Raw genomic sequence first — 23,936 nt, 5'->3', positions numbered from 1 at the left:
AATCAGAGTAGGGTGAGGGCCTCTGGAAGAAGCAAGGCAGGATATTTAGTCAGAGCAGTGTTACTACATGCAAGGAAACCCCCTACCAAAACTCTGTGCTAAGCATTAAGCTTTAGAGTCATTCTTCAGTGAGATCAGTTAATATTCCCTAGATAAAGAAGAGTAGCACATGTTTTTATTATGCTGATTATTTGTAATCATGTGTAAGATTCACCTTAGCATGCTAAAGACCCAGGCCTACGTGCTGTCTTTGCTCCTTCAGAGCTGATGAAGTGATTTACAAACTGGGCAACTAATTTAGCACACAGGCCCAGCCATAAACAATATGATAAAAGGCAGGAAGGATTCTACCTTAAAGATAAGATTGTATTTTAATACCCAAGAAGTTAAGAAGTAAGATTTTTACTCTTTAGCAAACAATACCTCAGCCTACCTTGGGGGCTGGGCAGGCAGCCTTGTTTGATATGTCCCCAGACCAAGACTCTGGTACCTCAGGGAGAAATCAGAGCAGGCAGTTGCTTGTGTTTAATTCTAAATATTCAGGGACCACTTAGTAAGTCCACACCCCTAAGCTTTTTTCACATTCCCCAAAATCCTCAACTGCCTATAAAACCCCTAGACAATGCACCACTAAGGGCTCTCTTGTCCCCTCCTGGCATGAGCCAGGAGCTCTGTTCTCTCACTGTATCTCTCAATAAAAGCCTCTCCCTGGCTCTCCTACCTTGGGTGTTTGCAAAATTCATTCTTCAACTCCGCAAACAAGAACCCCGGCATCACTAGGTGTTTAGCCAGAGTGATGGGTAACCAGACAGTCTGTCTGATACTGGCTTCAGAGACAATTCAGGGATGTCGGTAGAGGCAGGTAGGGGAGGTCAGACCAGAAAGCAGAAACCTAGAAGGGGCCTCCTGTAGGAAGGGGCAAGGCCAGGCAGGGTGTGAGTCTCCCACAGTTCACAAACGGGTTGATAAATGTTTGCACAGAGAGGCAATGAGGAGTTAGGGAGGGAAAAGATGGCTACCTTTTTGCCATTCAATGAACCAAATCTGATTGGTCTTATCCTATGATTCTATTTAAATCCTCTTGAACCAACTGAAATGTTTCAATTCTACCTCCTAAATTAATTTCTATTCAGATACCACTTGTATCAACCAAAACAAGCAAAAAACAACAAAAAACTCACCCAGTGTTGTATACAACATATTCTTATCCATTCCACACATTTTATTGAATAAATAAAAACTTTATTTGTATATTTACCTATAAACAAAGTCCTTAGTTTAGTCACTTAAGAAAATACAACATCATGTAACCAAAATGCTTAAAGGATTTGGTTAACTGAGTGCGGACTATTTTTACCAATAACATGAAAATCTGACCTGTCATAAGTGGTTTTGCAGTAGCCATATTTGAGATATTTCTGGATTTCCATGAAGTTTGACTCTCCAAATTATGAGCTCTGCCTAATACAACACACAGATAAGATATGAAGGGGAAAATGACTGGCAACCCCACATTAGGACTTCATAAGAAATTCTACTGGTGTTAACCCACTTTCAAAATACTACTGAGTATTTTTCTTCTTCAAAATCAAGTATGATAAGTAAATAACAACTGTACCTCAAGGACTTTTATAAATAGCAAGGCTTTACTTCCATATCTTTAAGCAAATGACATTTGCATTTCCCTGAGAGCACGTCTGTGTTTCTGAAGCCACTGATTGCAGAATGTGATGAAAGCTAGGAAGAGAACATTTATCTGTTGATGTTTGGGTGAGGTTAGCTCCCTGCCCATTTCATATTAGCTTTGGCTACTGTGGTCCCTTAACCTCCCCAACAGGTTCACCCCACCAGAGCCTTGGGGCCTCACTCTCTCTAGGTCCAGGAAGATGGGAGACCCAGCAAAGCAGCTGGGAGGGCCCACAAGGGTCTGACTGCTAGTTCTGCTCTAACTTGTGCCTCATGCCTAAGAAGTAGGGTTCCTCCTGGAACCCACTTACTTGGAATCCTTATTCCTTATTCTCCCCTTACCCTTCTTGAGGATGGAGTCATGCTCACAATTCCAGGGCCCCTGACATTTTCTAGACCTGTCCTTAAACGTGTCCTCCTCTCCCTCTGGGGCAGGGGTGCTCTGAGCACCCACAAGGCCTGCCTCAAGATCCAGTCTGCTGTGCCAGGACATCCCACATGCCCAGCCTCTGTCCTAGAGCCCTTTGTCTTTGGTTAACTGGACACCAATCAGTCTCATCCCCCTACTGGTGCTATGGGTTATGACAATTAATTTCCTGCAAACTAGAGTTTTGATTCTTTATCTGTGAATGGAAATAAATTTTTAAGAGCTTCCAACTCTGGCTAGTCCTAGAAGCTTAAATCCTATTACATACTTATAAAGTTTTCCCCAGACTACATGAACAATTTTTCCCTAAAAGCTACAGACTGGCAGCTTCAAGTACAGAGCTCTAGATATTCTTAATTGAAGTATCTGTCTGCTAATGAATGCCATTATTGAGAATCCCTATTTCTTTAGGGCCAGGAACCCAAGATTTTACCACAATTCTCCTGCATATCCAGTGGTACAAAAATCACCTTGAATCTTTCCCATTTAGGTATTCTTAACTAGCCTGAAACTTAGATCCTGTGTGCAGAACCAGGTTTATATCACAGGGATCCTAAATGCTCACTTTCCCAGTGCTGGGTGGCCCTGCTGATGGGCCTGCAATCTGCTAACTGCTCTCATCCAAGGACCACCAGCAAGGGAACTCTTCCTGAGCGGAGCCTCTCTGTGTGTGCCAATGGTGGTGTTACTGACTTTCCTCTTTGGAGATGCTTCCCTGAGATCATCTTTGGAATTGACTGATTTCTCCTCTGTTTATAAATGGTTTCTGAAGGTGATCTCAAAAAGAGACAAACAGGTAGGTAATAGCCATGTCACTGACCTAAGAGCACAGTTTCCCAAGGTTATCACTTGGAAGGGCAATAAAGACATGGATTCCAGCTCATAACTTCATATGCATCTCATTTTTCTCCAACTTGATGACAGGAAAAATTATAATATTGACAAGTGGCCTATTTACCTATTTACTGAGTGTTTCTAGGGTGTGGATTTGTCTTACTCATAGGTGCCCCCAAGGCTTGACAGACACAAAGAACCCCTTGAATGTTTTCTGAATTGAACTACATTAAATTGTTTCAATTGAGGGCTTCATTAAGGTTTTTAGTGCTCAGAGTAAGTGATGCATGTGTTCTAAATTTCCACAAGCATGTTTGTATTTTCCCATCTTACCTTTCCTAGCAGGGAGCTGAACTGTCACACCTGCCCCTAAGACACAGAGCTTTGCACAGGCCAACATGCATTTCTACTTATCTTCAATGATATAAGCATAAGTAGAAATCTCACTTGTAACTTTCCATGTCTTTTTTTTTTTCAATCTTCTTTGAACTTAACCATCTTCTAACCAAAACTTTTCTATGAAAATTAAATTCATTATCAACTCTACTACATCTAAGCCCCCAAAATGCTGCAAAGTACAAGCACAGTATGTCACATCTACCAAGAAATAAAACTGTATAAAGAGATTTAAGGTCATATGCTGCAAATCAAACACACAGGTAATGAAGTCACTATGTTGTTCCCATTGGGGTTGCTTTCTGAGTACAGCATATGCAACAGAATCTCTTAATCTCTTTTCCCACCTTGGGGATTAAATGAATTTCCAGTGAGCTCATTTGAAAGCTCTATCTCCTGGAGTGAAGGGCAGACTTTGTTCTTTGAGTCCACATTGAGCCAAGCTGATCCAAAAACCAAATAGAAGGATTTAAATCTAAGGCTCCAGGAAGTGGGGGTCTCAGGAACATGGGACCAAGTCATTGTCTAGAAAGTATAAAGTATTCTGTCAAGAAGAATCAGTCTTTCCCGTGGTGGCCAGTAGTACATGGATGTTCATATTTTTAAAATAGTATTCTCAATCACTGGAAAACCTTTTCAATTTTGCAATACAACTCTTGGGCTTCAAGAGGCCTGGCCTGTGCTGTAGGTCTGGCAATGACAGTCCTAGTGCAAAATGAGCCTCTTCTAATCATAAAAAATAGAAGCTTTTGAGGGGGGTGGACATAAGTCTTTTATCTCTTCCACAGCAAACAGGTGCTCCCAGACCCATCTCCCAGAGCCGTCAGATGGAAGAAACTACAAGACGCTCTTGACAAGGAGCCCAAGATTCCAACACCAAGGGTTCCATGTGATTATTTATAAAGAATAAATATTCTCTGAGGGAGTCCTTTAGCAAGCTTGTCAGAACAAAAAATGAGCCAGTTCCATTTGTTTTCCTGCTCTGAGACAGACACCATGACAGAAAAAAGCCCTGACTTTGAAATGGAAAGACCTGTGTTTAGACTCCTGGCTTAGTCACTTGCAGTCCAAGTGACCTGCAGTAAAATCACTTAGTCTCTCTGAAACTGTTTCCTCACCTGCAAAACAGGAGTGAGAATATCCAGTCACCAGGTCAGTAGGATGATTAAAGTAATTGATACACAATGCCTGGCACAGAACCTGGCATGGGACAGACGTGTCCTGAATGTTAAATATTATTCTTCTTCCCTCCTGAGGTAGGTCACTGCAAACATCCCTGGCTGCTCTCAAGTGTCCCAAAGCTGTGCCTTCCAAGGAGCCCCCACGGGGAGCCACGGGGAGCCCCTGGTGTGCAGCTTGTAACTCCAGCCCAGCCTGCTGTCTGCAGTGGGATGGACGTGGGCGACAGGGGAGCGGGCAGGCGGTCCAGCTCCCCGCGAGCCTCCAGGCAGCTCCCCTGGCGCCCTCGCGCAGTCAGACGGACACTGCTCCGGGCACTATCCTCCGGATGTGGGTGTACGACTTCCTGATGGTGACACTGCCGTGGTGGGACACCCCCCGGGGCAGGACGCACTCCTCAGTCAGCTTCTGGGCCTCCGGATCCCAGCACAGCACGGTGGCGATGACCTCATTCTTCTCGTCCCGCCCGCCGGTGATGTAGAGGCGGTTATTGCAGGGCGCGATGCCGCAGCTGGCCCTCTCGTGGCTAAGCTGGGTCACCAGGCACCAGCTGTCCTCCAGAGGACTGTAGGCGTAGAGCGCTCGCATGGCCCCTCCTGAAGAGGAAGGGACACACGCAGGCATTTCACCGTTTTCCTGGCTTTCTTCCCCTTTAAACCGCTAAAATCCTACCTCTGGTTCAGTCGCATCTACCAGCTTGCCAATGCAAAGAGGAGATTCGTGGTTCTCCCAGCAGGGGGAATGGAAAGACAAGGGGCTTCATATTGCTGCCAAAACATACCCTGAGCCTGATCCCTGGAAGAAACACCACCTGGGGCATAGGGGGACTTGGCTCGTCATCCCAGCTCTGCCACTTGTTGATCCGTAACCATGAGCACCAGGACTGTCGTGGCTACAAGCTATCTGAGGGGTCGTGGGCATAAAGCACCTGGCAGAAGGCCTGGTACACAGAAGTCATTAGTACCTGGTGGTGACCAGAGGCGGTCCCATCTGTCTGTAGACTGAGTGTGACCTGGACACCAGCCCAAGTTACCATCTGGAGATAAGACCTCTGAAGCAAAGTCACAAGGCTGACTATAAATACACACGAGACCTGAAGCACAGGAGAGAAGGGCTTCTTCCTAATCTGTTCCTGTATTTTGCCTCTGGGAAGCCTTCTCTGATTAGCTCTTAGTTGCTCAAGTTACTTGACATTTCCTTAAGCAGTGGTTCTCAATCCTGGCTGCACATTAAAATCCCCTGCACATTAAAAACACCTGGCACTGTTGGCCAGCATCCTTTCCTTCTGATACCACAGGTCTCAGGTGAAGCCCCACTGTTTTTGTAAACACGCTCCCTAGGTGATTCTAATGAGTCATCAGGACTGAGATCCATCCTCCTTAACAATTACATTCCGACTGTGGTCTGGATAACCAGGCTTTCCTTCCACCTAAATGCAACTTTTCAGAGGCCCCAAAGCAAATGGGGAGAGTAAAATTACTGTGAGCAGAAAATAAGAAATAATGATAGCTGCCATTTATTGGGCACTAACCATACTGTCCACATTTCAAATTCTGCTCATTTGCTAATGCCTTAAAACCCAGTTTGTTCCTGCAGCAATTTCTGGCTCCTCCCCTGGGCCCGAGTGTCCATCTGGTTGTCTCCTAAATATGGGCTGTTTCCATCTCCCAGGCTGCAATGTGAAGTCCACCAATGCCTGGACCAATCCCACCTCCTTTTCCTTTCCAACCCCACCCACATCACTCAGGAATTCAGGGCTCCCAGGAGGGCCTTGTCTGATGTACCTGTGTGGCTACATGGGTAGGGGATTCTGATCAGAAAGAAGCCATTTGCTCACTTACCAACAACATAGATGCGATCCCGGAAACTCACTGCATTGATGCATTTAGCCTCCACTGGCATGGCCGACTTTAAATTCCACTTATTGGTTGAGGGGTCATAACACTGAGTCTTGTCTGTGGCCAGTTTCCCATTGGGCCCTCCCCCAATCACATAGAGCTTCTTCTTATGGCTGGTGGCTGCGAAGGAACTGACGTGGAGAAGGAGGGGCGCAGCCTGCAGAGGCACAGGACGCCAGGAGAAGCTGTCAGTCACACCGCCCAGATTGCTGCAGTGGCACACAGGACACAGGCCAGGAGCCGGGGGACATGAACCTGGCAGCCTTTGCCCGCAGTCATAAGGTGGCCTGTGGGCTTGACTCCCCTTGAGACAAAGAGAGGATCAAGGCACACATTTCCCACCCTCCCTCCAGGCTCTGGGTAGGTTAGAACAGACTGAGGGTTGGATGTCTCCAGCCTGTTTCTCTGAGCCCAGCTCTCAGGGGAGGAGGAGTATAGATAGGAGTAAGTGTTTATACGGATGAAACCTGCCCATGTTGGAAGAAAAGACTTTCTGAAACATGCCTATTCTATTTATTTACGTGTTCTTTCATTCAAAAAATATTTACTGCATGCCTACTATGTGCCAACCATTGTCCTTGGTGCTTATGTCTACAAAGAAGAGCTGGTATAAAGATCTCAGGAGGCCACAGGTAAGCAGACTTTCCCACTCTGGGGCAACATGCAGATTTTGGGATTAAGACAGATGTATACATCTGCCCTACGAATGCCAGGACACTAAAAGGGACTTCCAAGAGTCTTACCTACTGACATAACCCACTTGAGTCATGGAGCAACTCCATGATGGGACTTGATGAATGGAGAAGATCTTGGGTACCCCCATAAATGTTAATGGCTCCCTAAATGTGTTTTTCAGGTTGACACTCTTGGCTGAATGCCATGGCGACCTGGCTACCTTGCCTTGTGCCTATGATGACCATGTTTTGTACTCCCCACAGTGTAACATGCTCTGACATATGATTTGATGAGGAGAAAGAAAATTTGAAATTAGAAATAACCTGGAAATACAGGAAGTAAGATCCCATTACTATTATTATTATTATTATTATTATTATTATTATTATTATTAAGGACACAACATCAGATCTACCTTCTTAACAAATTTTTAAGTGTAAAATACAGCACCGTTATCTATAAGCTTAAGGTTGTATGGCAGATCTCCAGAGTTTATTCATCTTGCAAAACTTTATGCTCATTGATCAGCACTGCTTTACCCTCTTCCTTAGTATGATCTACCCCTTGAATTGCTAAGTCTTGCATGCAGGCATGTAAATGGTTCCATTATTAATCAACAAATAAATAAGTGCTGAATTCTAAACACTACCAAATGATTCTGGGTTCAACAGTGTGGTAGAAGGATCCCTGTGTGTGCAGTGCAGAGAAGAGAAGGGCTGATGGCGACTGAGCACACAGGAACCCTGGGCCCAGACATGCAGACCAAGGTTAGGGTCCCCGCCTCCACCTCTGCATCTGGGCTTCTGGATGGGACAGGACAGATGCCCACACAGAGCTTCCCCGCCTGGAAGGAGGTTATTTCTGCAGACTGATTAGCAATGCTGAAGCAATGGCTCCCATTAGGAGAGAAAGTCAGAGCCATCAAAAATGTTCTCAGTGGGAGCAGAGAGAGCAGAAACCACATACCTATATTAGCTTATACCTTTTTTAAAAGCTTTGAAGTAATAATACAGAGTTACTCAGAGAGAAAACCTCCTATACCTCTGACCAGCAGTTGTGGAAGGGGTCGTAGGTCTCTACATTGTTGATCCTCTGCAAGCCATCGAACCCTCCAATCACATAGACCTTGCCACCCAACACCACCATTTTATGTCTCCAGCGGCCTATGTTCAAATACTCAATTTGTATCCATTTGTTGATTGACGAATTATATTTCCAAACATCGTGCTGTGTTTCTTTGCCACCTGGAAGAGATACAAAGCATTAAGAATCCACCAGATGTGTCAGAAACACAGCTTCTCCTGTAACTTCCCCCACGTCTGTAAGTGCTAAATCCCCAGGCGGGCCGCCCCTACAGAAAAGAAATTGTGCAGGTATGTGTGGCCTGGTTGGGGAAACAGAGCCTACACAGGGGCACAAGAGGAGGTAGTTTCAGGCTGGGATGAGCCATTCAGCAGGCTGTGTCATGCATCACAGAAGAGGTGCCTGCATGAGGTGGAGCCAGAGAAGGCTCCAGGAAGTGGTACCCAAGTCCACATGGGCAGGTGGGGGCCAGCAGGAGCCTGGACTCGGAGTCTGTGCATCTGAAGGGCAGGAAGTAAGGCAGGATGGATAAGGTGGGACTGCTGAGGGTGGGATCGTGGGGCCTTGGCCAGTGGGCAAAGTAGAAAGCAGCTTCCGTTCTGTGTTTGATTCTTTATTTAAACAAATACAAACTTGGAAAAATCACATAAAATTATTTCAGTTCATGTTGCTGATTAGTATAAAAATATGAGAGGGAGGGTTGTCCTATTTTAAAATAATTTTTATTATAAGAAAATGAGATGCTCACAATAAGTCATTTAAGAGTGAGCTGGCAAATATTCTTTTCAAGACAACTCTCTTAATAAAGAGAAAATACATAATTCAGTTAGGGAGACATGCTGACACAAAAGAGGACTGACTTTTTCAGTGACTGTAATAAAAAATTTTAATGGCCTAATGTCTCCAGTTCCCCATGAGCACAGAGTACCATCCACTACAAAGAAAAAGATGTTGTTTTCAGCCTTAGAAACGTACATGGGTGAGGCAATGCATATCACTGGTTACACTCGTTGGTATTCTGGGTCAGTGTTTCTCTTGCATGGAATCCAGAAGTGGAATTCCTAGGTCAAGGGCAGGGCAGGCATACCTCGAATTTTGTAAGCGCTGCCAAGGAGCCTTCTGAAGCTGTCCGGTTGCCCTTTCCCCAGGCCCCACCCACAGCAGATATTAGGAAGGCTTTTTTGGTTTGTTTTGTTTTACAGCCTGATAGAGACAGCTAGATTTTTCCTGACCACTTAGGGAGACTGAACTTCTTCCTCTTCTGTGAATTTTTTGTTTATATAGTTTAACCATCATTTGTTGAGCTATGTACCTTTTCGAGGTCTCTATTCAAAACACTGATATTGATCTCATTTAGGTAGTGTCAAAAATTATAAAATACAATACACTTTCAAAGAAATGTATGCAAACTTCATAAAAAGAAAAAAGAACTCAATGATTTTTACTTCAGAATGTAAAAGACCTGATTAGCTGGGCAGGCAGAGCATGTGCACAGATGAGAAGACATGTTATTGAAAAGATGTCAACCCTCCCCAAGTTAATCTATAAATTCAGTTCCTTCAGGGATTTTCAGGGAACTTAAAGAAATCATTCTAGATTTCATTTGGAAGAGTAAATTGGGAAAAATTTATAAGAAACTTTTGAAAAAGAAGAATGAATAAGGGAGCTTTCTGTAGAAAATATCAAAATATGTTAATAAACTATGATAATAAAAATGTGGTACTAGCATAAGATGAGATAAAAACTGATCAATTAAAAACAAGAACACAGAAACAGATATAGAGATCATTAGTGTTAGAAGAATTGGCTATTGAGAGAAAAATTAAGTGAAAAAATTTAGAGAAAAATTAAGATTCCTCTTTCACATTACACGTAAAATTCAAATGTAAAAGCTATCAAAGTAACTGGAGGTTATGTAGAAGAAGATGTTAATAATCTTGGGTAGGGAGGGGCCTTCTAAACATGATGTGAAACCTGGAATCATAATAATATATAAATCAAAGTTAACAGATAACTACAGTCTGAGAAAGTATATGCAATACAAATAGCAAAAGATGTATAATAAGAACTCCAAAAAGATTAATAAGAAAATGACAACCAACTAGAAAAACAAAGAGTAGGAACAGATAACTTTTTAAATAAATACACTTAGCTAATAAATATATGAAAATATGCACAATCTCACTGGTCATTCAAGAGGGCAAATTTAAACATCCTAGTCTATTAAAAATGTTATTGATAATAAAAAGTGTTAGCAAGGATGTAGAAAATGGACACTCACTTATCACTGGTTGAACCATAAACTGGTACATTTTGGAGCACAATTTAGGAATATCTTCTAAATTCTATCTTATGGTCAGTTTCGGGAATCTCTCCAAATAGCAACACGAGTTCATAAATTAATGTGTATGAACATGCCTATTGCAGTATTTTTCAGTGGGAAAATCAAAGCTAAAAAATATTGTGTCTCATTCATTCAGTAGACTTTCCTGCAGTTGGTGAAAAGAATAATGATATTGAGCTCTCACCATGTGCTTTGGTGGCACCATGCTGTACAATTATTATATCACTTAATACATGTGAGAAAGTCATTATATCAACATGTAATGGTGTCCAAAATAGTGTTAATTGACATACAAGTTTCTATGGATTTAATTGTGTATAACAAGCATGCTTTCATGTATTACCTGTATCATTTTTTAAAAGGCAACAGAAATTTAAAAAAGCGGAAGGATGTGTTGTTAAACAACATGTGTAGTGTATGTGGCAAAGATCGACTGTGATTACTAAACCTGTCTTTTCTTCCTGGGCACACAGCTAAGCTATGATCCTCAGCTCACTTGCATGGAGTTGAGCTCACACATGGGGGTGCAGGGAGGGCATGTGGCTAGTTCTTTGCCCATAGAATGTGAGCAGAACTGCGGCCGCATGTCCAGGCTGAGGCTGTTATGACCAGGTGTGTCTTCTCAACTCGTTTTGCTCTTCTCTCTTCCTGAAATGCATCAAACTTGAAGGCTGCATGTGGAAAATGGCAGCATCATAGAATGGAAGGAGGCTAGGTCCTTGCATGACTGAGTAGAGCAGATCTGCTCCTCCCAACTCTATGAGATTATTAGAGTAACTCTATGAGATTTAGGGTTTGTTACAACAGCTAGCAGTACTTACTCTAAAACAATATAAACCTATTTTTGCAAAAAATTAAAACACACAGGATTATAACGGCACAGAGAAACTGTTGTATTTTACTTCACACTCTTGGTATTGTTTGACTCTTCTACAACAATTACAAAGTTTTTTTCTACAAGACAAAAGAAAGCTATAACCTAAGCTATGGTTTTAATACGTCCAAAGAAGAATTGCCATGCCTTGATTCTGGAGGAAGCCAGCTCTGGGAAGAAGTTCAGATCAGAGAAAGTCTCCAAGAAAAAGAAAAGATGCTGTTTCCTCCCTTGGACCCCCAGGAAGAGTTGGGTGGCTTTCAATGTCACGGGGAGAGGATAGGACTCAGAGAACCTGGGTTGGAATCCTGCCTGTCGTTTACCAGCGTGTGACCTTAGGTACATTCCACAACCTTTCTGAGTTTTCTCCGTTTGTAACCTGGTGATTAAAATAATCTACCTCATAGAGTTGATATGAGAGGCAAATGATTAAATGCTACCGAAGTGTAAATTCATCTACAATGCTGTAAAGATGCTACAAAATGACTACATCACTTAATAAATAGTTATTTCTTGAGAATGTAGTATGTGTCCAGGGACAGTGCTAGGTACTGGAAGTACAGTGCTCTCACGGAATGTATGGATTAATGGGAAACGGGCTCTGAGTGATTGTAAGTAATAAAGCAAACAACTCAGAAGTAAGCAATGAAAAGGTGCTGGCTGCTACCAGAGCACCTAAATGTATGACCTCATACATTTGTGAGGAAGGGTCTGGTTTGGGAGAAAGAGTTGTTTCATTGTTATATTCCCGTTGTTATTCTTACTGTTGTTCATTACTGTATTCCCAAGGCCTAGCTCAGTGTCTGATGCGTGTAGCAGACATGTAATAAACTCTAGTATCAGTTTCCTTTTGCCTTTTCCATGAAGGACTGGACCTGTCTGCCTGCAACCCCAGATCCTAGGACAATACTGCCCCAGGTTTGAGATCATTAAGTAATAGTGCAGTTTCCAAGATCAAAGCACCTGAGCTCCCAGTTTCTAGAACCTGACCAGCCTCAGCTAGATCACTGCCACTCACAGTACTACTTCTAAGATGATTATCTGGCTCTCACTCTGGAAAATGCAATGTGCCACTGGGTCTTGCTTTGGGATCACGTGGCTCCTGCTTACCTGAGATGTAGACTTCATTTTTTAATGTCACACATGCAAATTCCACCCACTTCTTATTCTCACTCTCCAGCTCATGCTCCGTCATTGGGAGCTTGGCCACCTCCAGGCGGCTGCGCCTCAGGGGATCCAGGCAGGTTACCTCCGCCACAAACCGTTCATCCTTTGTGCAGCCGCCAATGATCATGAACACCTCAGACTGGAACTCATGCATCCTGGGCTTGGTGCGCTCTGAAATGATCTGGAAAACCAATGGGAGTTCACAAAGGCAGAATGACACAGTGGTTCAGAGCTCAGGCTGTGGAACCAAACAGACCAGTCTAGTCCCTAACTCTGTCACTTCATGACCATGTGATTTCACCTCCTTGAGCCTCATTTCATCATCTGTATGATATAGATGTATAACATCTCTGACATCAAATGCAATGGTGTATTTTTTCCCTACATACATGTGTAACAGTACAATATTACACACAGCAGTGATAGCCGTATAACTCCTTCTGGGTACCTGGACCCAATTCCAATGTGCATAAGTATGTGGGAAGGGGTCTTTCCACACATACTTACACAAAGCAATTCTCAAACACCAGCAGAGTGTTGGAGAACTCAATTCAACTCTGATGCTATCTGCCTGGATACAGCACCAGATTCCCAGGTTAAGGGCTTCATCCTACAGGACTGCCCTCCACTCTCACTCCAGATGCTGGTTGCAGGCCCTGGGTAGTTCCCTGTGCTTCTGACCTACCTACTACAGATGGAGGTTCCCACAACTTGCCCCTTAGGTTCAATTAATTTGCTAGAGTGGCTCACAGAACTCAGGAAAATACTTAGGTTTACCAGTTTCATAAAGGATGCCAGTTAACAGCCAGGTGAAGAGTCACACAGGGCAAGGTCCCGAATAAAGGAGTGTCTGTCCTAGTGTAGCTGGGGGCCTGGCTCGGGGGCACATGCAGGCATTCTGGTTCCCCAAGCACAGAAGCTCTCTCCTACCAAGAAGCAGGATCCAACTGAGCAGAGCAGGCAGAGCAGAGAGGGGGCAGAGCTCTTCTCATGGGTTTCGTGAGGGCTTCACTGCATAGTCATAACTGACTAAATAATTGGCCATTGGCTGATCCCACCTCCAGCCCTGACCCTTGGGTGAGAAGGGGTCGAAAAGTCTCTCATTAACATGACAAAATACCCATTTCACCTTTAAGACTCTGCAGTGTTTTCAGGAACTGTGGATGAAGACCAAATATACCTGGGAAATACATATTTGGTCATAAGGATGACCAAATATGCATTTCTTATAACTCATTATATCATAGGACGTTAGCAGTAACTACCTCATAGATTTGTTGTGAGGATTAAATGAGATCATATACATAGTGTGTTTGACCCAGGACCTGGTATAAATATTTAAATAACCAATACAGGTTATCTGTCATTTTTGCTGCTATCTTAAGTCCAGATGTGTTTACCATCAAATATACTCCCTGCCTCTTGCCTCCTGCCCAGTATGAAGCCTTGAATCCTGCAATTTCATTTCTGAACATTGATTTCAATATCTTGATGATATCCCAGGCTTTGCTCTCTACCAGACTTCTTCTGGAAAAGAAATCCTGATGGCGGACACACAGGAGCATTTAGAAACTCAGGAGAAAAGACCGAAAAAGGAGCAGCATGTGGCCAGGGAGGTTAGGGGCCTGGGTCCCAGCGTCAAGGATATGGCCCTTCAAAGTCTGGGGTGTGGAAATCCACACTACAGATATTTGAACTGAGTTGCAAGAACAAAGGTTTAGAAGTCAAATACACTGGAGTTTGGTCCTGGTTTCACCACCTATGGCCACATGACCTTGGAGAAGAAACACAAGCTCTATAAATGCCTGTGGTCATTTCTATGTCATCAGGTCATAGGGAGCATTTCTGAGGTTGTGATGTAGAGCGATGGGCAGAGCACCCAGCCCATGCACAGCCCTCAGGGAACAGTCACGGTAGTAGGAACATAAATGGCATATTGACATTACTAGGGAAAGAGCTGCCTTCTTCCTGGTTCCATCCATTCCCTGGGCTCCATGGGGAAGTTTCTGCAGGTATGCTTATGGAAGACCTATTCCCAGATGGCCAAAGCAGCCACCTGGACCTCTTTCAGGGAGGATTAAGGACTGTAGGGCAGTGCAGAGAGGACAGCATTAGCCCCCAGAATGGGTTCCCTGTGACCCTTACTTCAATGCTGAGAGCCAGGCCTCAGCCTCCCTCTGAAGCCCCCATCTTCTTCACAGTGCCTGCTCTCCTGCCTCAATAGCTTGCTGGCCAGCAGTGGGCTGGACTCAGCCTCCCTCTGAAGCCCCCATCTTCTTCACAGTGCCTGCTCTCCTGCCTCAATAGCTTGCTGGCCAGCAGTGGGCTGGACTATCCATGGTCTTACCCCTGATTCCTGGGACTAGCATCTCACTCCTGAGTCCTGGCCTGTGGGAGACTCTGCTCCCACTGGCCGAAAGCCCTGTGATCCTGCCTGCTGTCTTCATTTTCCCATAGTACCTGTCCCCAATTTCCCACACTACCTCCCACCCACTTGCCCTTTAAGCCACTTGGCATTATTTTCCATGTCACTTTGTCCTTCTCTCCAGGAAACCATTCTTCACTACTGCCTATGCATGTTCCCACAGTCCTGCTCTTTCCCATTACAGCACTTGTCACACCCCTCCATACTGTACTGTAAGGTCCTTGATGGCAGGAACAGTTCTTATTCTCCAGTGGATCCTCAGCACCAAGAACAGCACATGGAGCTTGTAGGTTTCTACAAATATATTTTGCCTGAATGAATGAATGAACAGGAAAGCTAGGAAGCCCAGGACCCCATACAGATTTTTTTTCCAATCCAGATCATTGTAGAAACCAGCTTCTACAAATGGCCCCAGCAATCCTCACCTCTGGATAGTAACATCTTGTATTTTTCCCTTCACCCTGTTCCAAGGTTGTTCTCTATGCCAACAGAGTACAACAGAAATTATGGTAATCACTGCTGAAATCAGGTTTAAAAAGCACCACAGCTTTCATCTTTATTGTTCTCTCTGAATTTTGGGGGCACTCTCTGGGGAAAACCAGCTGCTGTGGAAAGACCCATGTGGCAAGAAACTGAGGCTTCCAGCCAACAGCGTGTCAACTATCCTGTGGGTGAGCATGGACGTGGGTCCTCCGACCCCATCTGAGCTTTGAGGTGACTGCAGCCCCAGCCAACAGCTTGACTTCAACTTCACAAGAGACTCTGAGTCAGAACAACCCAGCTAAACCATATGTAGATTCCTGACAGCTATAGAATAATAAATGTCTGTTGTTTTAAACTAGATTTGGGGATAATTTGTTACACATCAATAGATAACTAATACAGTCACCTATTGATTGGATTGGCTGGGTACTGAGACCTGCCTTGTAACTTGTCACTGCAGAACTGCCAAGTGGTGGCACTATTATCAAACTGTGAGTTCAGCTACATTTGGCAAACTATTAACCCCAAAGGCATGTCAAATGCCAGTCTGAAGTCAGGGATATACAAGTTTGCTGCAGACACATGGGAGTGTTTGCCAGTGAATCACACGCAATGATCAGGCCTAACCAGTTTATTTTCAGATTGCTGAAAATAGAGCCGACAGTTACACCTTACCGACTACTCATTGTTCGCAGAGCCCATGCTAAGGGACCAAACAGGCATGATGGTGTTGCTGCCACAAAGCCGTCCTCAGGGGTGAGCTTCCCCCAACACCACACATGTCAAAGCAACCTTTGGTACAGATCAAGGTGGTCCCTGGAAACTCAGGAGGCAGAGAAATGAAGGGGCACTGTCTCTGTCCCAAAGACCCCTCCCACAGGAGCAGCTACCACTACTAAATCAAATGTAGATCGACAGTTGCTTTTAGGGTTCTAAAATGTCCCTCTGTCCCTACTTCCAGGTTTAAAAGGGAGAGATAGTGATAGGACAGTAAGGGTTAAAGTTTGGTAAGGTTAAGGGGAGAAGTGTGTTCAGAGAGGAGCCTCCTGGCTTGCACTACTGCCATGTGGAAGAAATCCAAAACCATTCAAGCAGTGAGCAGACAGGGAGTTTGGGGGAACCAACAATTCAGAGATCACAGTGCTTGGTTTGGTTCAGTTATCCAGACTGTAAAATGGGAATGAGAAAGTTCCCTTGAGCAGGATTTGGGACAACATGGCAGCAAAAATTTGGGACACAGAGAAAGAAAATGCTTGAGTGTGGGAGATAGAGCACCCTCAAGGAATGGGGTCAGAATAACAGTCTTCATTTTGTGGGACGCCTACCATGTGTCAGACACTGTGCTGAGCATGCCTCATCCATTATCTTATTTAATTCTTGAGTTTATTCTGTAAGTGGTGGGGAGCCAGTGAAGAGGACAGCCCAAGAGCAAAATGATTAAGCTTGGGTTTCAGATTGTCTAGCTGGTGAATGAGTTGGAGGGAGGCTAGACAGAGGGCAAGAAGTAAATTTTGAGGAATTATCAGATATTCAGGAAGGAAACAATGAGACTAGACCAAGGTAACATGAGAGGAGAGCCAAGAGACCCAGGGTTCCCCAGAGTGGGCAAGCGAGGCAAGCAGCTCCCCTGTGGAGCGGCCACTGTATAGCTCTGGGATTGGCTACCAAGCCTTCTTCATTAGGCTGTTGCTAAAAGGACATCCTGACCACAAATGGCTTAGGAACTGTCTGTCTGAGGCCCCTGGGAGCCTTCTCCTTTTCCCATGTGTCTTTTTCTAGTTTCTGTGCTGTCCTCAGATCCACTGCATTGATTCACTCTGCAAATATATCCTACTGTACACATGAACAGCTGTGCGTGTGCATGTGCCCCTGCCAACCTCCCGCCCCTGCCCAGGGAAAGGGAGCATGAGCCTGGCGTGGTGCTGGGTGATTCCACATGCCACCCAGTCCTCTCAGTAGCTGCCTACAATGTGGTATCATCCCCGTTTAACAGATCAGAACTCCAGGGCTCTGGAACCACCTGACTCAAACCATAAACAGGGTTTCAATGCCCCAAGTTTTGCAAGCCAACCTTGCCTATATCTCTGTGAGGCCAGCTAACTCCTGTAATTTAATGATTAACTCCGGCACCCCTCATTGTCAGCTCACCTCATTGCCAGAAAGGTGGTACATCCTGGCTTCCTGGAGCAGCGGGAATACCTCTGGGCACCGCCTGATAAGAGGATCTGCTTCCACCGTCTCCACAAAGTACCACTGGTCCAGAAGTGGCAAGCGCACGTTCTCCAGGACATAGGCGAGCAAACAGAGCCGCTCCGACTGTTTGTGCCGGACCCAGCTCATCACAGTCTCAAACACCTGAGCCTCCTCTGTCACATACAGGTCATCACTCTTCAAGATGTGGTACAAAGTGTCCACAGGAAGGTCAAGGAACTCCTCAGAGTTCAGAATCTGCACAAAGTTTTGGATAATGTAACTCTGAACCTGCTTCTTTAGGCTGTCCAAGGAGTGTGTGTCTGCCAGCCTCAGAATTCCAACACAGTTTTCTGGATTCAAGGCTTCTGTTAGGAAGCTGGCACAGGCATCCACCATCCGCAGGAACTAAGAGAACAGAAGAGTAGCAAATCAGGCCAGAAAATCATCAGTCCATAAGGGGGCTGATCAGTTAGGTATGTGTAGGAACAAAAAAATTAGAACAATCTAAATGACTGGTGTAGGGGACTAGCTAAATAAATGATAGTGCGCTCATGTTTCAACCCCTCTGTAGTCATTAAGAACACATGTTGCAGATGAATATCCAATGACATGGAAAACATTCACAATGTACTGAGCCTAAAATCTGTTCACTAACTCTGATCAAGCCTCTAAATTTAATCAACCATTTACAGGAAATGGAGGGGAAGAGGAACATGCTGAATGATGCCATGGGAATACAATCAGCAAAACCCAGACTGTGAGAAACTACAGAACAACCAGTTCTGTTTCTTCAACAAAAACATCACGAGGAAAAAAGAGAGAAGAGGAGGGAGAGCCTAAAGATGAGAAGAGACATAGGAGAAACATAATCTATTGCAAGGTGTGGACCTCATTTGGATCCCTTATTTAAATGAAATAATTTTCAAAACCAGAGAAATGTTTACAATGACTGATAATCTGGTGATATGAAGCAATTATTATTCATTTTAAGTGTGATAATGGTGTGGTTATGTTTAAAGAAGAATCTTTGTCTTTTAGTGATATACACTAAAATACTTGCAGATGAAATGAGAAAAGTTCTTTGCAAAGTCATATGTCATTATGATCCTTGTTTTATTAAAAAGAAATAGAAAACAGGCATCGAAAAAAGGCTGAAGGATATACACCAAAATATGAACAGTAGTTATTTCTCAGTGTCTCTTAGGACAAATTATGTGGCAGTAACAAACAACCTCCAAATCTCAGGGGCTAAGAAGAATAGATGTTTATTTCTCACCCTCATTATGTGTCCTTCACAAGGTTCTTCATTCTAAGACCCAGAATGACAGAAAAGCCCTTAACTAAGATGTGCCAGTCTTGTGACAGAAGGAGAAAAAAGATGGCACAAAATCTCTTAAAACTTTTGCTCAGAAGCCATTTACACTCATTGTCAAGGGAACAACACGCCTCCCACAGAAACAGGTCCCATTAGGATAGACAAGGTATCTACTATATAAATAATACAAGGAACCACACTAATAAGTTATGAGGATTTTTTCTTATTTTGTTTATTTACATACTTTTTAAATCATCTAAAGTAAATAAGCACTTTTGCAATTACAGAATTAATTCATAAAATTCTTGATTGGCTTCCATGTCTTTTAAATTATCATCATCTTCAAAAGAATATAGATCCCATATGCTTATATAGCACTTCACAGCTTACAAAGCACTGCTGTACCCATTATATAATTTAATACCCACTTTACAGAGGAGTTGCCTCAAGTGCATCCATTCATTCTTATTCGTTGATTCATTCTCTCTCGAGCTTAGCTTTAATGAGTCCAACCTCCTATCTCCCCTTCTTGTCCACAGAGCCCCTTAAAGGGTCAAGTTCCCAGTGTCCTTGGGTTGATCAGTTAATAGAAAGAAGGAAAGAGGCAGGCCACTGGGGAGGGAAGGCCTGTTGGGGAGGGCCAGGGCCTGGTGGAGCATGGATGGGACAGACCTGACCAGGGAAGGGTACAGCCTGCAGAGGGGAGGCTCTAGTGGCAGGAGCTATGGATGCAGGGCCATGGGGCCCAAAAAGGGTGGGGGGTACAGAACTTTCTTATATTGAACCATATTGACTTACGCTGTGGCCTTCATTCCAGAGCATTCTATGGGGCACACAGCCCTGATACTTTGGGTAAATTCCAATTGTAAAATATTATCTTTCCATGTCAGTGTAGAAAACATTGGCTAAGGGTCCATACAATGTTGGAGAAAGCCTGAATTCTGCCTCAGACTGCCCTGTCTGCTGGCCCCAACCATTGCCAATACATCTTGCTCTTCGCATGAGCAACTATGGAAACAGTTGAGACGGAGAATTCTAACACCTGTTTAGTTGTTCGCAGATTTTCAGTTCAAAGAGTAAAAATATACAACTGAGACCAAGCCTGGTTGAGCCCTCAGAATCTGTCACCAGAGCCTTATGTGGCCCTATCCACAGAGACATGTATGAGGGCTAAAAGAGAGTTCACTTTCATGGTAGATGCCAGTGCAAACGAGCAAGTACGTCATGCCAGCATTAGCGTGAGAAGATGATATGAAAGTTAAATATATTTAAATATGTAAACTACTTCTGGGAGGCAAAAACCTGAGAACAGTGGTTGCCTATGGAGATGGGAGCTAGTGGCTGGGGTCAGGGTAGAGAGAATTACCTTTCACAGTTTACCTGTTTGTACCCCTTAGATGTGAAGCAATCATCTATTTAAAATAAAGTTTCTCGTGAATACAGAAAACACTAGAAGGGTACACATCAAAATGCTAATAGTGGTTATCTCAATTGCTGTTGTACAGATAAAGTAATTGTTTTATAGATGTTGCTGTTAAGACCAAGTTTTCTGCACTGACCATGAATTTGCTTTTAAATTCTGAAAAATTAAAATAAATACCTCCTTGCAATATTCAAGTTAACAATGAGAAAACACAATAAAATGTAAAATGAAAATGAAAAGCACCTACAAGGTGCCAGCCCCTTTATATTAACGAGCTTATTTAATCCTCATAACATAATAAAGTAGATATTTACTATCATTCCTGTTTTACAGAATGAGGAAGAGATTCAGAAAGTGAGATAATTTTCTCAGAGACTTATAACTAATAAGAGACAGAGCTAAAATTTGAACCAGTCTTATCTGACTCCAAAAATGCATATTTGTACACCATTTCAAGCTACTTCAGGTGAAATCATGTGTGCATAGGACAAGGGCTTGCCAGATGCCAGCCATGATTTGTACACTTCACAGGAGAGCTCAGATAATCTAATCTTCCCAGACCCAGGACAGCCTGGCCAACAAGATGCCAGTCCCTACCCCTGCCTACTTATTGATGAGCAAAGAAGAAACCATGAAGGAGAATTAAATCAAGCATGACACTCATGTTTGTTAGAAACATTGATTCAAACATGTGTCTCCCCACTCAGAAACTGTTCATTCCCCCATTCATCCACCAGTTCATTTCCCAAACACATATGGAGCATCTGTAATGTAAGCCCTCAACTACAGAGGTAAGCAGCAAGAGACATAGCACCTGTGTTCCCTGGTGCTGACAGGTCAGTGGGGCAGGCAGATGGTAATCAAATAGTCACACAAGTGTGAAATTCAACTGTGAGAAATGCTGTGTAACAAAGCCCCACGGTTCTCCTGCCTGGAACTGAAGAAGGTCTTGCTGCTCCCCCTCAGGCTGTGCACGGTCTGTCTGAACACCACCACCAGGCCCCTCCCCGACAGAGCCCCTCCACATCAGCCCTGTCTGCTTGCCCTCCACCAACATTCCTAGCCTTGTCCCTCACAGGGCCTCTCCATACTCAGGTCATTTTCTCAGCCTGCCCTAGCTTTCTCCCACCACTGTTAAAACTCTGCTCTCCTCACCCAGGGAAATTTGACTCCACAGTCTGCTTTTTAAGAAAGGCCTCAGGAGAGCCCCCTGTGTCTCAGCTGAGAAGCCCCCTTTAAGGGCACCTCAGAAAGCAGGAAGAGGTGAGTGCCATGGCCACCTTATCTACACGGGGCTGTTCTCTCCTTTAGTAACTGTTCAGTCTGGGACCGCTGGGTGGGCTCCCGAGAGTCTGCAAACCCCTGAAACGGTATGCAAACATTTGTTTGCACACGTGACATTTTTCTGCAGGTTGAGTTTGAAGGAGACACTGTGAGGGAGAGGCCAGAGAGCCTTAATCAGACTGTGCTTCAGGCCTTCCCTGCCTCTGGACATTTTTAATTCTGGTTTAAGAAGAAAGGAGGAGAATGGAAGAAAAGGGAAGGGAAAAAAGGTGGCAAAATCCAGCTGTTCATGAAGTTCTTTCTCAGAAGTCACTTCTTCCTTCATGGCTTTCCAACTGCCCAACCTGCAATCAAGGCGGGATTCTAGGCTGTGCTTGTGTTTGTATTTTGAGCAGCGCCTGGCACAAACTGGCTGAAGGAGGGAGAAAAGGGAAGGAAAGAAAGAGAAGAAAAATATTTTTGAGATACCCATTATGTACCAAGATCTGTACCAGATACTTTCCCATTCATTATTTCACTTAAAGAATAAATTTCATTTTTTAAAAATGTTTCTTTAACAATTAACAATAAGGTAATTGCAGAGGAAGAAACAGAGAATTCCCGGAGTTCAGTGTGTTGGTCAAGTTCACATGGCAAGTAGGTGGTGGAGTGACAGTGAGGCGATGTTGAGCTAGCTCTCCACACGGCATCACACTGCCATGGTGACTTTGTACTGCTGAGCTAACAAAATTCCAGGAGAGTATGAGGAGGCTTTCTGAGGGCAAGGGCGTGCGTGATCTCCAAGTTGCCTACCTTTCCCCGGAAAAGACGTTCAGTGAACACTTTTGTTGTGAGGGGGTGTAGGGCAGCATCACGTGATCCCAACCATTGGCTGGGAAACTGCTGATGTGCAAGGCAGTCACAGAGACGATTTTTTTCTTTAAAAAACTGTTCTTTCTTCCTTCATATTCAAGATTATTTAGGACTTTACAGTACATTTTCTGCCTCAGCCTGTCCAATGACACATGAACTTGTTTATAAAAGCTGAGCCATAACAGATAATGGCAACAGAGAACCAACTTCCTGTTTGTGGGGACATGTGAGCAAAAGGGTAAGGCCAGGCACCTGACTCTTGAACAGACTAAAAATATAAATAAAGAAACCACTTGAAACATGGCTTCAGTTTCCATGAAAAGTGTCTGCCTCAACAAGAATTTAGCCCCTGTTTCCCATCTCCCCTGCCCCTCTGCTGCTCCCCTTTATGCTGTCCAGAACCTGGGGTCCCAAGGGACTTTACTAATGTGAATCCACACCTCCCTAGAGGTCCCCTCAGATCCACTCCGGAATAACACAGATCCTGTTTTGGTCCAAATCAGCAATTCCATTGACCATGGTCCCTAATTGTCTTTGCAAGTTATTGCAAAAGGTTTATAAATACATTGGTATTTTTACCTTCAAGCCCCAATGAATCAGTGCATGTAAAGAGTATATAAGTTGTTGATAAGATTAATAAAATTCAGTTATTTGAAAGTGTTTCTGAATTACTGTAAATTTTTACCATCATTTTTCTTCTCAGACAATAGATATGAAAAGTGAAGCTGTTTGTGGATGTGGAAAGAGGATTTTCATACTTAAAAGGTGAAGATTGCACTGATAGTCATCTCCCACCTTTGCCCTTTTGCTCTCTCTCAGGTGATACATGTACTTCAGACCCCATTGGAACATACTCTCCCCACCCTCAGGATGTCCTCTGCTCCCTCCAGCCTCACAGTCTTTGCTCTAGACTTGGCTGAGAGGTGTGCTGGTTTCTGGAAGCTATATGGGGTGGGCAGGAGAGGATGGAGCTAAGAACTGCAAAAGGCCCATTCACTGAGGTGGGGCATGTGCTGGAGGGCCGGGGCAACTACAGAGATAGATGGACTCAGAAATGGAATCGGAGAGGAAAGAAAGGGGTGGTGCCCAAGAGTGTGGTGAGTTTGGTTGAGTTTCAGACAACAGACAGCCGGCAAGTTTCCAGAGGAGGTAGCTTGGGCCCCAGCAGACCAGCAGCACACTGTAGGGGATACCTGGGAGCCATACTGAGCTTTAAGGGGCAAGTGCCACAGCTGGGGCTGAGTGAGTTCAGTATAGCCCAGGGGCAGGATGAAGGCCAGGGAGTGACACCATTCTGAGGATTAGATGGAATGATTTTGTCTGGGACATGGTTGAGGCTGAGGACATGGGGTGTGCGTGCATGTGTGTGCACACATAGGGCACAGAAGCAGGCATCTA

The 23,936-nt window shown here is 44.2% G+C and overlaps 1 protein-coding gene across 1 annotated transcript in view; it reads right to left on the bottom strand.

Moving 5' to 3' along the window:
* Positions 1 to 1,220: 1,220 nt before the first annotated feature.
* Positions 1,221 to 23,936, bottom strand: part of KLHL6 (kelch like family member 6) — a 55,408-nt gene continuing 32,692 nt past the window's right edge. The window contains exons 3-7 of the mRNA XM_017663162.3: positions 17,620 to 18,069; positions 12,507 to 12,744; positions 8,137 to 8,339; positions 6,364 to 6,577; positions 1,221 to 5,118 (exon numbers count right to left, since the gene is read on the bottom strand). Coding sequence (XP_017518651.1) covers positions 4,817 to 5,118; positions 6,364 to 6,577; positions 8,137 to 8,339; positions 12,507 to 12,744; positions 17,620 to 18,069 — 1,407 coding nt within the window. The 3' untranslated portion in view covers positions 1,221 to 4,816. The remainder of the gene's footprint in view (positions 5,119 to 6,363; positions 6,578 to 8,136; positions 8,340 to 12,506; positions 12,745 to 17,619; positions 18,070 to 23,936) is intronic.

The sequence above is a fragment of the Manis javanica genome, chromosome 3, assembly GCF_040802235.1.
Source record: "Manis javanica isolate MJ-LG chromosome 3, MJ_LKY, whole genome shotgun sequence".
NCBI lineage: Eukaryota > Metazoa > Chordata > Mammalia > Pholidota > Manidae > Manis > Manis javanica.
This window is presented reverse-complemented; position numbering and strand designations above follow the sequence as displayed.